Source organism: Nelumbo nucifera, chromosome 5 (assembly GCF_055504915.1).
Source record: "Nelumbo nucifera cultivar China Antique chromosome 5, China Antique-T2T, whole genome shotgun sequence".
Taxonomy (NCBI): domain Eukaryota; kingdom Viridiplantae; phylum Streptophyta; class Magnoliopsida; order Proteales; family Nelumbonaceae; genus Nelumbo; species Nelumbo nucifera.
In genome coordinates this window covers 70,429,604-70,447,882 of record NC_142653.1, presented here as the reverse complement: position 1 = coordinate 70,447,882, position 18,279 = coordinate 70,429,604, and the positions used below count along the sequence as shown (strand labels likewise).

At 38.5% G+C, this 18,279-nt stretch overlaps 1 protein-coding gene and 1 long non-coding RNA gene across 9 annotated transcripts in view; one reads left to right on the top strand and one right to left on the bottom strand.

The window, feature by feature from the left end:
• LOC104610188 (uncharacterized protein At5g08430-like) overlaps positions 1-12,486 on the bottom strand; it is a 103,299-nt gene extending 90,813 nt beyond the window's left edge. For 2 of the 8 annotated variants that reach the window (XM_088887645.1, XM_088887647.1), the window contains exons 1-2: positions 12,283-12,486; positions 5,165-5,244 (exon numbers count right to left, since the gene is read on the bottom strand). Coding sequence is in view for 5 of the 8 variants with exons in the window: in XM_010276701.3 (XP_010275003.1) it covers positions 5,165-5,244; positions 6,975-7,066 (172 nt within the window). In the remaining 3 variants the exon portion in view is untranslated. Of the gene's footprint in view, positions 1-5,164; positions 5,245-6,974; positions 7,670-12,282 lie in introns of those variants that run through there. The other 6 variants (XM_088887648.1, XM_088887649.1, XM_010276701.3 and 3 more) reach the window with 5 other exon arrangements.
• A 318-nt stretch (positions 12,487-12,804) lies between these two features.
• LOC148791846 (uncharacterized) lies at positions 12,805-17,788 on the top strand. Its single transcript, XR_016076219.1, has 3 exons — positions 12,805-13,233; positions 17,199-17,355; positions 17,441-17,788. It is a non-coding gene; the product is annotated as an uncharacterized LOC148791846 (long non-coding RNA).
• Positions 17,789-18,279: the final 491 nt, after the last annotated feature.

Sequence of the window (18,279 nt, the reverse complement as noted above, 5' to 3'; positions counted from 1 at the left end):
ACCTTGTTTCCTACCTTGTCTCTGTTTCCCCTTACTCAGGTTTTCGAGTGTGTATGTTTTGTTCATAACCTTGGACCAAGAAAGGACAAATTAGATGCATGATCCACTGTGTATCTTCCTTGGCTATTTCTGGACCTAGAAAGGGTACAAGTATTATAACCCTAGTACTCGACATTCTTTTGTGTGCGTTGATGTTACTTTCTTTGAGTCTACTCCGTTTTTCTCAGGGTCAAGTGATGTTCCTTCCTCTTCTTCCTCACCTCCTCCTCTTCCAGTTCTCATTGAAGACCCCATTCCACTTGTTCCAGTTGTGACCAAGTCTTTGCATCCGATGCAACTTCTTGTTGAATGGCCACCAATTCGTCAGGTATATACACATCGACAACATGTACCAGCTCCTCCTCCAGCTTCGTCACCATCGACAGATCCGACAGTTGTTCCCACACCAACCACACCCCCAGTTTTTTACCTTGATCTTCCTATTGCCTTACGGAAAGGTAAATGCAGTTGCACACTTCATCCCATTTCTAATTATGTTTCTGTCACACATCTTTTTGCTTCCCATTGCTAGTTTATTTCTTTGTTGTCTTCTATTTTTGTTCCTACGAATGTCTAGGAAGCCCTTGCCTCTCTAGGGTGGCGCCATGCAATGGAAGAAGAACTCTCTGCTTTAACTCATAATCATACGTGGGATCTCACCACACTTCCTCCCAGTAAGCAGGTTGTCAGTTGTAAGTGGGTATACACTGTTAAGTATTTACTTGATGGTAGTGTAGAGTGGTTGAAAGCTAGACTGGTAGCCAAAAAGGTATTCCCAAACATATGGTATTGACTACATGGTCTCCTGTTGCTAAAATTGGTTCAAACCGGATTGTGATATCTCTAACTGCTATCTATGATTGGCCTCTCTTTCAGCTTGACATCAACAATGCCTTTTTACATGGTGATTTCCTTAAGGAAGTATATATAGAGCAACCAACGGGATTTGTTGCTAAAGGGGAGGATGGTAAGGTGTGCAGACTAAAAAAGGCCATTTATGGACTTAAACAGTCTCCCCGTGCGTGGTTTGGTAGATTCAGTGAAGTGATAAAGAAGTTTGGTATAAAACAGGGTCAGGTTGATCACTCAGTATTCAATCATGATTCATATGCTGGGAAGATCTTACTAGTGGTATATGTAGATGATATTGTCATTATCGGCAGTGATAGATTGGGAATTGTTAGGTTGAAGACCTACCTACAGGAGCACTTTCAAACAAAGGACCTTGGTAAATTAAAATACTTCTTGGAGATAGAAGTAGCAAGGTCTAAGCATGGTATTAATTTGTGTCAAAGGAAGTATGTTCTTGATTTGTTGGAAGAAACAGGATTGTTAGGTGCCAAACCAACTAAAACACCTATGGAATCAAATACCAAGTTGAGCAGTGATGTGGGCGAAGAATTTGAAAATCCTGGAAGGTACAGGCGTTTGGTGGGTAAGCTAAATTATTACTCAACCAGATATCTCATTTGTAGTTAGTGTGGTGAGTCAGTTTATGTAAAAACATCAAGTTCCACAAGGTATTTGAAGGGATCTCCTGGCCGTGGCTTGATATATAAGAGTGGAGGAAATCTTGAAATAGAGGGATACGCTGATGTTAATTGGGCTGGTTTTGTATCTGACAGAAGATCCGCTACAGGTTATGGCAAGAAGCAGTGCAAAAGTTAAATATAGAGCCATGGCACATACCACTTGTGAATTAGTGTGGCTGAGAAACCTTCTACAGGAGATGGGATATTCGATTGACACTCCAATGAAGCGTTATTGTGACAACCAAGCTATAGTCCACATCTCTTCTAATCTAGTGTTTCATGAGAGAACAAAGCATATAGAAGTTGACTGCCACTTTGTGAGAGAGAAGGTGCTTAGTGGAGTGATAGATATTGCATATGTTAACACAAGGAGTCAATGGGCAGACTTGTTCACCAAAGGATTGAATCGAGGAAGAGTGGACTACATATGTAACAAGCTAGGACTATATGATATATACTCACCGGCTTTAGGGGGAGTGTTAGTGTCGACTGTATAGGGGTAATTTAGTCTTTCTATTTATGTTTAAAGCTGATGTGTAATGTTTGTGTCAAGTGATGTGTCCCATACTTAAGTAAGGACATAATAGTCTTTTGTTTATTCAATAGAAACATATAAATATAACCTGGCCGACTAGAGAGAAAGATTAAGCTCTCTAGTTCGAACCAGATTTCTCTTCTCTCTTCTTCTCTTCTTCATCTCTTCTTCTTCTTCTATTCTCTCTAGTATCACTTCTAATACCTCTCTAATACTAATACTAACAGAATTCTAGTGCATATCAGAATTTAATCAGTTGGCAATTAGGATTTGATCAATTATTTGTCGTCCTTGGATGAATGCCCCTTGGGCCTGACTAATAATGGAGGGAAGGATTTCTTTAATCCTCAATGACAGCACCTTTGCCAAGATTTTATAGTAGTCACCAAACTAATTGGCCTGAAATCTTTAGGATGGATGGCATCAGATTTCTTTGGAATTAGAGCCAAGGAAGTAACATTAATGCCTCGGCTGACTATATGCTTATCTACAAACACATTTAAAACCTCACAAAGATCATTTTTTATCACATCCCAACAATCTTGGTAAAAGATTGTAAAACCATCTGGGCCTAGTGCTTTGGATATATTAAGAACATCGCCTTCCTAATCTCTTCTTCCTCAAAGATTCTTTTCAGCCACCTAACTTGACCTTCATCCAAACTTGACCAATCTATCCCTTCCAATTCCAATCTCTCATCCAAGGGTCTTCTATAAATCGATTTAAAGTGATCCACAAGCGTCCTAGCAATATCATCCTGATTAGTGAAAACCTCCCCCCCCCCTACCTCTAGCTTAGACACAAAGTTCTTTCTCTTCCTCCCATTTGCCACATCATGAAAAAATTGGTATTTCCATCTCCTTCCTTGATCCACCTATGCCTCGATTTCTGCATCCAACTTATTTCATCTCTTAATAAGACCTCTTCTAAATCATTCTTCAAATTTTTCCTCGTGTCTCTATCACCCTCCTCCAATCTAGCTTGAGCTTCTCTTTCATCCAACTCTAGTCATGTGTTGTGAGCATGTGACTGGACCCCCCCAACTCTAGTCATGTGCTGTTTTAAGTGAGCATGTGACTTAACCTTATCCTTATTAGCTTAAAGTTGGGCCTAAGAGAATTAAGAGTTCCTCTCACCCTTGGCCCAGGAGAAATAACAGGGTCCATGGGTTCAATGCTCTTAACCAACCCCACAATACTACTTAGACCACCAACTCGACCCACCTCGACTCTCGATTCAACCACCTTGTTTCTTACTTCAAATTGCTTTTTAACACTTGTCTCCTCTTTACTCCCCTCTTCAACATTAAAGTTTGCCATGGCAGTGTTCCCAACCACCTGTGCAAAGGTTTTGCTACGTGTCAAAGGGGTTTCTTGTGTTTTAAGCCTCTTACTTTCCATATGCCCCATCTTTTTGGCTCCCTAGAAGCTATTGGACCATTTTAGTATAACTTCCAATCTTTTTTGAACCCTCCAATCTGCTTCTTCCACGTACAACTTCTTCCTCAAACTCCTCACCTCCCTCCATTCTAGCTTCCTTCCACAAGCCTACTTCAATGGAGGAAACCAACCAGACTAAAACGAAAACACCCTCCTCTCTTATTTCCGCCTTCCTTGGTATATCTTCAGGCCTCACTCCACTCAGGAGAATAGCCACAGAATGGAGGTCTCCCCAGTAAGCACCATCCAGTCTCCCTCCACATATCAGTGCAATGGCATCTACTACTTCTTACCTCCAAAGATGGAAAGGCAATTCGATTATCCGTACCAGAACCCCATCTTCAATAGAAAAGTTTTTGGCATTAGAGAGAGGATTCCATCTAAAGATTGCAATAGTTCCTAGATCAGTCTAAAAATTAACTACTGAGTAGTCTACTCTGTTCTCCCCAAAATCAACTAGAGCTTTACACTTATCAAAGGGAGTTACAATAAACTCACTCTCCAGTAGGGATGGCAATTTTCCCCATCCCCGATGAGGACCCGACTTCCCTGACCTGATGGGGTCGGGGATGGCGATTGTTTTGGCAAGGCGGGGATAGAGACGAGGATTAGGATTGCGGTTCCCACCCCGCCCCGACCCCAATTATATATATATATATATAATGTTATTTATATTAAATGTATATTATTTATATCATATATATATCAAAACATATTTAAAACATTATTTATAATTTAAAATTTTTATTTATTTTAAGTAAATTTATTTTTCAAAAAAAATCTATTATCTAAAAAAATTTCGGGGATTCGGGTCCCCGCGAGGAACCCATCCCCGTCGAGGATCGGGGATGGACAAATTTTATCCCCGGTGGGGATCGGTGACGGGGATGGGGATTAATTTCAGAATCGGGAGCGGGGACGGGGAATATGATCCCCGCCCCGAACCCACCCCATTTTCATCCCTACTCTCCAGCTTCAGATTCAAGATCAAGTAATCAACAACTCTCCTCCAGTCAACAGATTGCAACCCTACCTCTATTATGAACTTACTAATCCATTTTTCCTTCTTTGAATGTTCCATCATCCTGCACTGTCCATTGGCTTTTGCTAAAATCACTAGCTCTTGCTCCATGTTTCCAAACATACTGGACCTCTAATACACCCCTTCTTCCCTCCCTAGACTCCCATTTGTTACTTTTACTCCATGGAGCAAAAATTCCTCAAGCACACTACTCACTTCCCTCCAACCTTGACTCTGATTTCCTGCTGGGAAACAAACTAGTTGTTTCTTTCCTCCACCAAAAAACTCAGCCAGAGCTATGTAGCAACCCTTTGCACTCTTTCTGCTTTCAACTATATATTTCTTGCCTTCATCAGCTGCAATCTCTTGCCTGTTGTTTTGCTTACCTTTCAATCTTGCCCCTTCCACAAGTTTGTTCCCCTTAAGTTAACCCTTGGTTAGAATCTTTCAAACAAAATGATATTCAGCATGGAAATCTCCTGATAGAGACCTTTGTTATATGCACTATGGATTACCACAACAGTAAAGATTTTGAATAGTTATGATATGAATACAAATGATATAAAGAAACTACTGCTACAGAAAAACAGTAACTTACTACAAGTCCATCTTTCTCCAGTCTCCACAAATGCTGAATCTTTGCCCACACAATGAGGATGATAAGCCTTGAGACAGTGCCTGGACATATAAAGCGTGTATGGTGCTTTAATAAATGGACAGAGGACTTTAACCATTTTTCATAAGATCTGATCAATCTAGCAGAAAGCAACAAAAGGTAATAGGAAACTTTTGCCACTCCCACCCCTAGAAAAAAAATTAAAAAAAAAAGTAGGACAACCAAAAATATAGTGCAAAATTTCTAAGTTACTAAAGAAAATCAGCACTACCCTCTCTGATACCAAAACTCAAAAGTAACTCCATATAATGCAGTAGTGTGGCTATTGCTGCTAATAGAATATAGAAAGATGCCACTCCTCAAATCCTAAATTCTCCCAAAGCCTGATCCATCTTTTTATGTTGAATATTCAAATAAATTTCATATAAATATATAAAAAAAAAGAGATTTATCAATGAAAAAGAAACAGGTAATACTCCAGTTGATATGAAGGTTCTCATACATGCATGATCAGTCAAAGCAGATATGGCATTTATCCCCTTACTCCCATTTGCAGGAGCATATGGAAGGAGCACATTAAGGAACTGTAAAACACAAGAAATGCCCAGAGGAAACAGTGATTGGGAAGATTAAAAGGCTCATCCTTTTTATCTTTCTTCTGATTTGAGGATATATCTTTCTCAAACTCTTGTACTGATAGGTTAAGCAATTATCTTCCAATGGAAATGCTTTATGGCTGTATATATTATACATGAATGATATGAAAAATACCACATAAGGCTTTTATATGCAATTGGTCACTTCTTAAATTTTTATATAATACAATACAAGTGCTTAAATTTGAAAAAAAAAATGCAAATATAAGTTGAATGATGATTCATAAATAGTTAGAAGTATTACAATATGAGAAATCCAAATAATCAAAAAACAAGTAAATTTATATATTGTAATATTTAAATTAATTAAAAATAATAGGCACATTAAGAAAATAACTTAATTTATTAAACTATCAACAATGTTTCCATGGTTCAAGGATATAACAAATTCTATAATCAAATAGCGGCAAACAATCTAAAGTACATGTTGGCAGCCAAAGATTATAAGTAACATTAGCATATAAATTGAAAAGCTTATAAACCCAAAAATGTAACTATTCTGTTATGGATAAATATAATATTCACAAAGTTTAAATAAGTTAGAAAAGATACCCAAATATGAAATATTATTATAATTTGTAAAAGGAAACGGATTAAACATTTATGAACCCTAATTATTGCAAATAGTAATTAGGTATTAAATTAAAATAGCATAATACATATAGTATTTAAATCCAATAAAAGTTGAATATATTTAAACTTTGTATATAATATAATGTATTTAAGCAAAATAATATTTAAAACAGCTTTTATGCATATTCGAAAATGAAATTATCATGTTATTACCATTTATTTATTTATCATTGCTCCAATGAACCACGCCGGTGAAAGTGTGAAACCCAATTGATGAACAAGTTGTGTGATACGAGTGAGAGAGAGAGAGAGAGAGAGAGCCAACAATTTTTTTTTGGCAATTCCAACATCAAGTTTGATAAGTAGAATGGGCAAGCAAAAATTACGACGAAAAGGAAAATGAAATATCAACACTAAAACGAGAGTAGAAAACATGAGAATAAATTTTAACACCCAGCATGCAGAACCCCAACTAAAGAAAAAACAATAAAATTGTTAATGCATCCAATATGATAAAATCGTAAGTCATTAGAAAGATCAAAATGCGATGCTTTAAGGCTCACTTATGATCACAGATAATAAGGAATCCCCCATCCTTGCAGATGAAGCAGAAATCCTCTGCAATATCTTCCTTCCTTCTCTTACACTTCTTCATCGTGTAGACTTTCTGCTCTACTAAACCATAAATCTCCACCAAAACCCCTTCAGGCTTTGATGAAGCTCAAAATCAACCGCAACTTACATAGATTAAAATAGACTATTTCTCCGCCTTATTTTGACAGAAACTCAATGCCAGACGGTGAGAGCTGAAGAAAGCATCAACAACTTGAGAACTATCCAAAACCCATCTTGAAAAACACAGAACTCGACCTTACACCACCACCAACTCTACTCTGCAAGAATGCCGTTAGGAAGAAGCTGAAAGCTTGAAAACACAGTGACTGCCTAATAAACCCACCTCGGGAACAACAAAAATTAAAGATAGCAATAGCTATTCCGATGATTTTCAGGCTCACGAATAAAGAAACTGAACTGGATTCTGGTCGTGAAGAACAGAGAAAAACCAATAATAGTGAGAATCTGAAGAGGAAACTTTTCTGGGTTTTGGTCCTTCGTGCGCATTGCAGGTAAAGGCACTGAAATATTTTGGAAATACATAGAAATGGTAAGATAGGACGCTCGGTTCCGTACCATAACTGAAACTTCCAATTACTGACCACGGAGCCGAGTGCCGAGTGTCGACCGGCTGTACAGAGTTAGGACCGTTTAGGCATATATATCAAAGAAGAGGACATTTTACGTAAATGGCCCTGCTCGGGAAAGTGCCGGACATCTGTGTTCAATGTCTCGTGATGTGAGCATTGCATGATCAACCAGCATTAACCGTTCGTTATAATCATAACCATCTGATGATTCGTTTGCATACCATACGGAAGGAAAGGGAATTGATAATGATTGGACGGTTCTGACTTCTGCATGGGCCGGGTCATGATTCCGAATTATTATCTTCAAGAAAACACGTTCCCAACCCTTTACCAATTTATCTAACAGCGCACATCTCGGCATTAGCCTGTATTCAGGAGGATTTTGCTGTACGGAATCAAAACATCTCACGAGTCCGGATCTCCTGCCCATACAAACTCTCTCCAGGTCTACTTACCTACCATCGTAGACATACATCAAAAATATCTCATCCTCCTACTCATATTTCATCCTCTACAAATTATTATGGAAATATTTTCAATTCGCGGGGTAGTGTGTTGTGAATAGACGTGTCAGGTGATCGGAAGTCATCTAAAACATCTACCCCATTAATTAAAAATTTACATATGCGGGATATTCAAAATGTGAGGCTGATACGCGCTGTAAGGTAGGTGTGAGCCTGTAAGGCACGTCCTATGAGGAGCAAAACTGAACTCTTAAAAAACGAGGAGCACGGATCACCTGAATGCAAAAACCGAATACACAGCATCCAATTGCACGTAAGGAGCATCTTAAGAGTTCACATCTCCGCCCCACAGTACATTCCCGCCGTGTATGAGGAACATCTGTTAATGAAAATATCAGTTCCGATGAAATCATCACTGGAAAATGTTCCCAATACACACCAGGGATGTGTTATAGTTCCTTATGGGGCGGAGATGTGATCTCGCATCTTCAGTATTTGTATATTAAATTTATTAGGAGATATTTGTGATGTGCAGATAGATATCTATACGATTTTTGCACGTTGATTGTCAAATATAAGCCAAGTGGCTATCATACATAGAGGTGCAAATTGGACAGATCGAGTCCGGTTTAAATTCAATCCAAATCGAATCTTAGGATTTGGACCTAAGGGCTAAATCTAAACTGAGCCTAAGGATAAGCCTAAGTTATTGATGCATTAAGATAGGCCCGAGCCAGACGGAATCCACACTGTCATAGCCCGAGGGTGCCCCTGTGGCAAATAAGCGTGCAAATCGGTTACCTATACTATCAGGTCCAAGTTTTTGAGCAAGTCTATACAAATTTTAACAATCTCCCAATCCAAATTCGCCTAAATTGCACACCTATTTAAGATCTTTCTGGCAAAAACTTGCATGGCAATTTGCCTTTCACCTAACCAGCATTTCCACACCATATTATTTCTTCCCTCTTGGGCAAAGCTCACAACTGTGATTAATGAACCCTTGGATTTTCTACCTAAGAGTTGTCGATCAACTTATTCCATGACACTCATATGTTTCAGCAGATAACCGTAACCGGTTCCAACCTCTACTACTTCTCTTCTCTATCAAGATCAGCTTCTATCAGGGCAAATCTGTGCCCACAACGTTCTAACAGCTTTTCACAACCTTGCATTAGGAAAATCTCCCCATTAAATAAAACACGCAAATACGAAAATATTTTCAATGCAAGGCAGTAAAAATTGCTCGAATGGGCTTTGCCTTGATTGATGCCCAACTCTCCTCTATCTTAGATCCATCTACCACCATAACAATAAAGTAACCATTCATCCAAATGACTGGACAGGAGATTTTCGCGCATAGTCATACGAGATTGGTTTTTTTCCCAACTGGTACTCACAATTCAAATTTTAAATTTCTTTTCATGTTAAGTAGGGTGTCAATGGACTGGTTTTGGATTGAACCCCGTCCAAACCAAAATTAATTTCAACAGATAGGACAGAGCAACAAGACATTGAATTGGATCAGTCCAGACTTAATGGCCCAAAGTATTTATTGTATCGAATTGTACCTGGTCCATCCGTAATGAATTTATATTGGATTGAGCCAATATCTAATCCATTGATAAAAATAAGAATATAGGTGTCAATGGATCAGGTTTGAATTAGAATTAATATAAATTAAAACAAATTTGAACAGATTAGACGATCTAGACATTGAATTGGGCTGGTCCAAAATATTTATTGGATTGGATTGAACCTGATCCATTTGTAATGGACTCATATTGGATTGGATCAGATTGGACCAAATGCAAAGGTTTTGGTGTTGACTTTCTTTAATTAAAATTGTAAGAATGTTTGGTGTCTTATGGCCCTTACCAGTTTGACTTGTTCATTAGACTCATCACTAATGATTCAACTAACTTCTCTTTGCTACAAATATTACAAACCAAAGCTGATGTTGACTTCGCAACCTATTTAGGGTTTTTATTGATCTCACTTCATCAATTTTTATTGGTTTATACAATTGGGAATAATGGTAAGTGAAGGAACCTATCAAAAGACAAGGGGGAGATGTGCCTAAGTGGAGGTTTTAATAAATAAAACAAGAAAATCAATAAAAATTTATGAGATGGGAAAAACCATAAATTGCCCTATTTATTATAAACAAAAGACGGTCCGGATCTAGTAGGCACAATAGTGTAAGCACATTCAATGAGCATTTGATAAATATTCTAACAACTGTCAGGAAGTTGTTTCTAATCTTTTTCAAGGGTAGGCTAAGGATATGTTAAGGGACATAGTGTCAAAAAAAAAATTAAGTACCAAGTCATGTTCTCACCATGTGTATTTACCCAATCCGAACTGGCAAAAGACCTATCCTGTGGTGCAGCATAGAATAAAAGAAAAGACCATGGTTATGGTTAAGTTGGTAAATTGCCTAGTTGGTTGTGGCAGAGATTTGGGATCAAATCCCGCTATCACTTGGGTTGGGAGGGCTATGGGTTTGGAGGACGGGCTACCCCATTAACAAAAAATCATAAAAATATCTAAGTTGCTATATCACAATGTTTGATTGGAATAGAAAATCCATGGGCAATGAACGATTTCAAAAGTATGCTACTAATTGTAGGAGAATGGTCTTTTGATTTTCTGTAATTTGTGTTTTAACCTTAAACACCAAAACAAATAGGAACATGGTTCATTTCTTCTTTTGAATATCATCTTTTAATAAAATATTTTTTATTCAAGTGTTTTTATATTCAAACAAATGAAGCTTTATGAAAATTTATGTAGCATTATGATTTTTAAGTAAAATATTAAAATATATTATTATTATTAGTAATATTCATACTTAAACTGAAATTTTCATTCAATATCCATAGTGGAGACCCATGTGATGCATGCGTTTTATTAAAAGAATTTTAGACAAAATGAGATAGAGATCCAATTTGGGTGGGCTGAACCAGTGTAATGGGCTATGTATCTAGAATGAACATACCTAACATTTTGTACACATGGGATGTCATCCACTGGCTTCAAGCCTTCACCTCTTTGAATGGATTGTCTGAAGTGTTTTAAAGCAGCTGAACCTGATTAGATAAATCTTCAGCTCAACCCTCACAAGCAGGCTTTTAAAGGATGATAAACATGGGCTTTTCAGGTTTTTCATTGTTTATATGCTGTTTGGGTGAGATACACCTCAAAAAGCCTACCGCCATATGAAGACTCTTTCCAATAAAGATCCCTAATGAAACACGTGGCACTAATTGACAATGTCCGACCAGCTTAAATATTACCATGGATGTAAGATAAGAGAGTATTTGTAATTAGACTGCGATTGTAGTGCAATTTTATTTTTATTAATACAAATCATGAGAGTGCAAATGAAAAAAATGTAAATTCTCTGGTTTAGTTTTGTTTTAGGTTTTAGTATATTAGTGTAAGAACATGTGTGATATATTTCTACACAAGTATTAATAAATTGCAGCCAAACAAAACAATGTCAAATTTAAAAAATAAAAAATAAATCCAAATTTGTATCTAAACCATTTGTACTTTTTGCATCAATGCAAATGTGCACTCAACAAAACCCATTATGGTATTTTTAAACAAAAATACAAAGAAGGAACAAAATGGGATAACATGTCATGCGCAAAAAGTTGTCTAACAGCTCTAAAGTTTTTCCGATTTTTTCTGATTAGAACAAATTCGTTGTCCGAGTTAAAAATATCAAATTATCAATTCAATCAAGGGACGAGCCCTTCTCAAACCCTTAAACCCCCGCCCTCCTTCCAAATCCTGGTGAAGGCGGGACCCAATCCCAGGTCTCCGCTACAATCAGCCAGTGACTTCACCAATTCCCTCATCTCCTCCAACAAGATGAGAGAGAGAAAGAGAGAGAAAGAAACAAGATGAGAGAGACAGAAAGAGAGAGAGAGGAACAGATGAAGTGTAATAGTGTTTCTGCGATTTTCATATCACATTCAAATCACGGAGAGTTTTAATCAAATGAGCAGCTCTCTTTAAAAAAAAAAAAAACGAAACAAAACAAATGAACAGCTCGGATTAGATAATAGTTGTGAGCTAGGGGGCAAAACAAAGGTTAGGATCATCTACCAAATCAATCAACAAACCTACTACGAATATCCATGAGAAATGAGAATTAGTTATACGGCTGGAATTGATTTTGTTTCACTGACCTGTAGCATCACGTCACCTCTTCTCGAGCTCCGGTGCTCGTTCTCCGCTCAAGCACCGGCGTCGTCTCTGTATTAACCGGTGAATGCCGGTTAGTCCCGAATTTGGCGGCGTCAATAGACTGATGTTTGGAGGGAGCATTCGAAAGGTAAAGTTACTGGGATTGGTATTAAAAAGGTCTGATAAACCTCGATCCTCTAAAAAGAAACGAAAGAGAGCCCTTTGAACTGACGGTTCTGATGGGCGGACTATTATATGATCCCACGGTTTAGTTTTAGGTGTGGTCCGTGTGGAATCAGTGCATCAAATATAGTGCAACTGCAAGGTCACTACGTCACGTACACTTGCAAAATAATGGTTGATTGGTAAAAGGAAAAGATAAAAAAAACGGAGAATTTACCGCTCCGGCAGAAAAATTTACCTCCAAAACTATGTACTCATTTAAGAAGTACGCAATTTTATTTTTTATAATTATTAATCTTCGTTTACTCCATTGGCCCACATCCACGTCACCCTAACCCCGTAATATTATTAAGAAATATCTAAAATGCCCCTTTTATTCTATTATTTCACCCTTTGTTTCGAAAAACCCAAAATACCCCTCAATTAACATCCTGGGATAAATTATTTAACGGTAAATTTTTTAAACTACCCCTAATTGATTAACTCTACTCTTACTGTTTGAAAATTAACTCTTAGTGTCTGACAATTGACCAACTGTACCTTTAACCGTTAAATATGGATGGAAAAGATAAAATGCATGTTATACCCCTATGCGAAATTACATTTTTATCCCTATTTTTAACATAACTCAATCCCTCTCAAACAGGTTACCATCGCCATCGTCACCAATGGCGGTCGCTGCAAATACCGAACAGCGGAGATCCGACGGAAGTCGACTTTAACCAACGACAAACAGTGCTAGAACCACCACAGACTTCCGTCGAAGGTTGGTGAGTTTTTTTCTCCTTTGTTCTTCGTTCAAAATCATTTCTTCCTCTGTATCTAATCTCTCTCTCTCTCTCTCTCTCTCTCTCTCTCTCAAAAACGTCCCAAATCTACAGCATCGACCCGTGGTGATTCTAATATCTTATCTAAAACGACCTCCAAGGTCGTTTTAACGGGTACTTTGGAGCGCGAAGGAGAGATTTCCGATATCTCCATTCTCACCTCCATTGCTCAAAATTGTTGTTCTTCTATTCTTAAGAGGGTCAAAGCTCAACTTTGGAAGAACTGCCTTGTCAGGGGTTTTTTTAGTTTTAGTGGGAGGAACTAAGAGAGCTGGTTCTGGCTTCGATTCTTCTGTGATGTTTTAGGGGTTCTTGGTTTTGTTGTTTCAAGGTCAGATTAACAATTGTAATGGCAGAAATATGTTGCGGAGTTGTCAGTAAAAGCAAAACAGCGGCGCCGTGCGAGCCGAGCTGCCAAGCACTGAAGGATGGAGATCCGACGATTTAAGTTTGTTGCTGGAGTTTCCATACCATAGGAAAATTGCCAGAAATGGCCGAGATTAGATGTTTATGGGGCTTTTTCACCGTGGGATTGCAAAAATGCAGTTGAGAACTGTGGCATGAATGGAGTGCGAGAGAGTTTGGTTGTGTCAGATGAGGAGTCAAATACAGAGGAAGAAACGACTTTGACCAAAGAACAGAGGAGAAGAAAACTCACCGACCTTCGATAGAAGCCCGTGGTGGTTCCAACGCTGTTCATCGTCGGTCGGAGTCGACTTCTGTCGGACCTCCGCCATTCAGTATTTGCAGCGACCGCCGTCGATGACGATGGCGATGGTAGCTTGTCTGAGAGGGATTAAGTTAAGTTAAAAACAGGGATAAAAATGTAATTTTGCATAGGGAAATAACGGGCATTTTACCTTCTCCGTCCATATTTAACAGTTAAGGGTACACTTAGTCAATTGTCAAAAACAGCAAGGGTGCACTTAGTCAATTTTCAAACAATAAGGGTAGAGTTAGTCAATTAGCTAAACCATAAGGGTAGTTTAAGAAATTTGTTTCTCTCACCTCCCTATTTACCCCTCAACTAACCCAACTACCCCAAGCTTTAATTGGTAAATCCTCCCTCCCTCTTGGTAATTATTCTCTCCTCCCTATTCACTTTCATTTTAGCCTCTGATTGATCAAACGTCCTTCTTTAGTTCTTCCGATCACCGTTGTTCTACCTCTCTGTATTTATAGTAGCATTGTTCCAGCCTCCGACCGACCAAACGTCCGTCTTCAATTCTTCCGATCACTGGCATTCTACCTCTCGATATTTGTAGTAGCATCATTCTAGCCTCCAACCAACCAGATGTCCTTCAATTATTCTGATCACCAGCATTCTACCTCTCGGTATTTGTAGTAGCATCGTTCTAGCCTCTGTCCGAACGAACGTCCTTCTCCAGTTGTTCTGATCTCCAATGATTTTAGCAGTGTTTCCAGCAAGTAATCGGTCATTCTAACCCCTTGGTTATCGCCGCATATTGTTTTAAGAATTTGAATAGTTGTTTTGTTTTTTGGGTTATGAAGAATAGTTGTTGCTTGTTGTTAACACCCAATTTTTGCTTGGTCCCTTCACCCTACCTCTTTGTACACCCCTTTTGCACTCCAAAAACTTGAAACACAACCAGATCATCTTGAGACTTTCCAAACCCGAAAAAAACCCTCCTTTGACACAATCCACAGCAAAAACCTTAGTTGGACATCATCCCCAGACTTGAAAAACTATAACTAAACTCCAAAGATCCACTATTCATCATGTCAATCCATTTCTAACGGCCCCGATCCATACAATATTCAAACTCCAAGTTCTCAAAATCAAATCCAACACATCCATCATCTCAAGATCACTAGAAAATAATCAGCTAGCAAATCCCACCATAAATCTACAATAACCAATCACAAAGACATCAAGATCCCATTCGGATGGCCCTGAATGCTTACCAAAATCGACCATACCTTTCTCATATCAAAACCATCCACTTGATTCATCCCTTTAATCCATGCCTATCCACCAAATTGTAGCTCAAAATTCATCCGTATGACCCCCCATCAAGCCTAGATCCTATTTCAACAATTCTCATTAATTAGAGCTTACCGTCCGTCATCCCAACTTCACATGAAAAATCAGACCTTATCATTATGTTCAGAGATCCAAAAAACCCTAGCACATCAAATTTCATGACCAAACACCTCATTTTGATCGTTGAAACGGAACCAGTAAATCTACACCTCTGATCAAAGATCCATCACTTCCATCAAATTCAGGATGTTCAAAAGTGCCTACCCACTAAATTCCATCCCAAAATTCCCTCATTTGACCCTTCATCAAACAAAGATTTTATTTCAGCAAATATCGTTGATATGAACTTGTCAGCCATAGATCTCAATCATCCCAACCAAATTTGTCCAATTAGATCTCACCACTGTGTTCAGAGACCCAAAAAACCCAAGGACACCAAATTTCACATCCTAATGCATCTGTTTGATCGTTAAACTAGAAAGATATCATTCCGACACACCAGATTAAATTGCCACGTCATCTGGCCCAATCTAAAACCTTAAAAGGGTGATAGCTGATGTTAGACCCATTCTTGACTCATTAAAACACTTATACCAATCAAATAGAGCCTAATAGACCCAAAAAGCTCAATATACCAAACAAACCCCTACTTAAGACCAAGAAAAGATAAAATAGCTTTAAAAAGTTCATTAAATTTACATTTTCTGCCATTAACAACCTAAATATGAAACTGCAACGTCTAGCATGCTCCAAGCTCCCATTGGATGCACAAAACCCATGAAAACCACCCCCAAATCGAAGGAAACGTTTCACCAAATAGGAAAACTTGACTAGGCATCAATTTCTTTGAAGAATCTTTGCCTATTTTTGTGAAAAACCTCTATTGAAGCCCCAGTTACTGTAGCTGAATGAATTCAGACCTGACCCTCTCCCTTTCTCTATAAATATTGACCTAATTCGAGCTCCAAAGGGGGAAAAAAGGAGACAACCTGAGGGGGGAAACTAAAAGGAAGAGAGGAAATCTGAGAGAGGTCCCTAGAGAAAGAAAGAGAAAGAAGGAGAGTTTCCCAACTCCCAGTTTGCTTGAAACCCCAAAATCCTTAAAGTTAAGCTCAAGCCTCATTCCCTGTTTTACAGATTCAACACCAAAAACACCAGCCTAGCTCCTACCTTGCTCATGTTTCATGTGAAGTCCTTTCAGCTGCTGGAAAGCTTATTTCAAGGTCATATACGAGAGGTAAGCTTTTCATTCCACCGTATCTTTGCTTCTAGTTTAGTTTTAAGTTGCTTAAAGCCCTAAAATCTCGGGAAACTTACATTCCCAACTTCCTCTGGATTGAGAAAAAGAGGTAGAGAGGCGAGGGTCTTAGGGAAACTAGTACCTAAGACCCAATAACATCACCTCAAATCAATTCTAGGCAAAATTGGAAACATTTTTGCCAGATTTTAGGAGCTTTGAACAGTCTTGTTATTTCGTGTTTTGCCGGAATTTGAGTCTGAATAATTCCCGTATTGGGCTGCTACAGCAGCTTGGAGAGGGGGGTGCCTAATACCTTCCCTCTCTCAATCCTTAAAACCCGAAATCTCTTGGTTATGTGCTTTTTCTGCGAAAAACGGAATCACTATCAAAGACCTAAATCGAGTTTTCAAATATGAAAATGAGAGCCCATTTCTTCTAAAAAATGGGTGGCGACTCCAACTCTTTTGAGCCGACCATGAACTTCTCGGATCTCACACTTGTTGTTTTGTATGAAAGAAGTTGGATTTTTTGTTTTTTGTTCTTTTGTCGAAAGTCTTGCATAATATTCCTTTGTTTGATAATGTATTATAGCCTACATGGTGACGGTGGGTGTGCTTTATTTGTATATATCTACCAGCCTACTAATACGTTTTTTTGTTGGAGAGTTATGAGTCCGCGGTCAACAGGAGGTTTCCCCTCCCACAACTATCTTAAGTATGAGGTGAAGTATTGCAAGTGCCGGAGGAAATGTATTATCCAGGTCTCTAAAACTCCATGTAATCCCAATAGGATATTCTACACATGCCCGGGCAATCTTAAGGTAATACCAAATACATTGGATGGATATTTGAAGGTTTAACACTCGTATTGAGTGTATTGACCTTTTTTGCTCCCGATGTGAACAGAGGAACCTCGCATTTCCTAGCTAGTCAAACCATCCTCAAACAGATGCACACATGGAAGGTCGTTGCAACTATTTTCATTGGGCAACTACCATTGGTCCAGATGAGGAAACTATTTCGCCGATGACACTTGGAGGGAATATTGGCGACCGCATTCTTGAGCTGGAGAGTGGGGTGCCTAGACAGATGGGGTCTTTTGAGGCATCTCAAGAAATACTGTTGCAAGGGTTAAAGACATTTAAGTTTATAATTATCTCATGTGTTGTTGTATTCATATTTTCGTACATACTTAAGAGCTAGAAGTGAGTGGTCATGTAATGGTTGAACATTTTTTTTTTCAAATCCACTAAAATTGACACAATTAATGTGTCTTTGTTTCATTGGATCGTTACTTTCGGATGTCCTATTGATGGGGTTGTGCTGATCTCGGGTCTAGAAAACCTCGGACCTCAGCGGACAGGGGTTGACAATGTCACCATGTCAAGCAATACATGCAGGATGATGTTGATCTATCTAGCTGAATTGGTATCCACGCACACTGGTGTAAAGAAAGTAGTCGACTATGTTCACATATTAATTGCCTGATTTCAAACGATGGAATTGAGCTGAATTGGTAAATTCCCCTTTATCTTACCATTGTGTGGTCGCACCAAATAGCTGGTTTCTAACAAAGTTGAGTTGATAACTGAATCACGAGTGAGTCCATAGAGTGGATTCTGTGGTGGACTTTTTGGAATGGCGTGCATCTTCACGAGCACACTATGCCATTTCCATTATTAACCGAGTGCTATTTAAAGGCTTAAACCCGTTGCTTTTTGTGTCGAAGCTTGGATCCAATACCG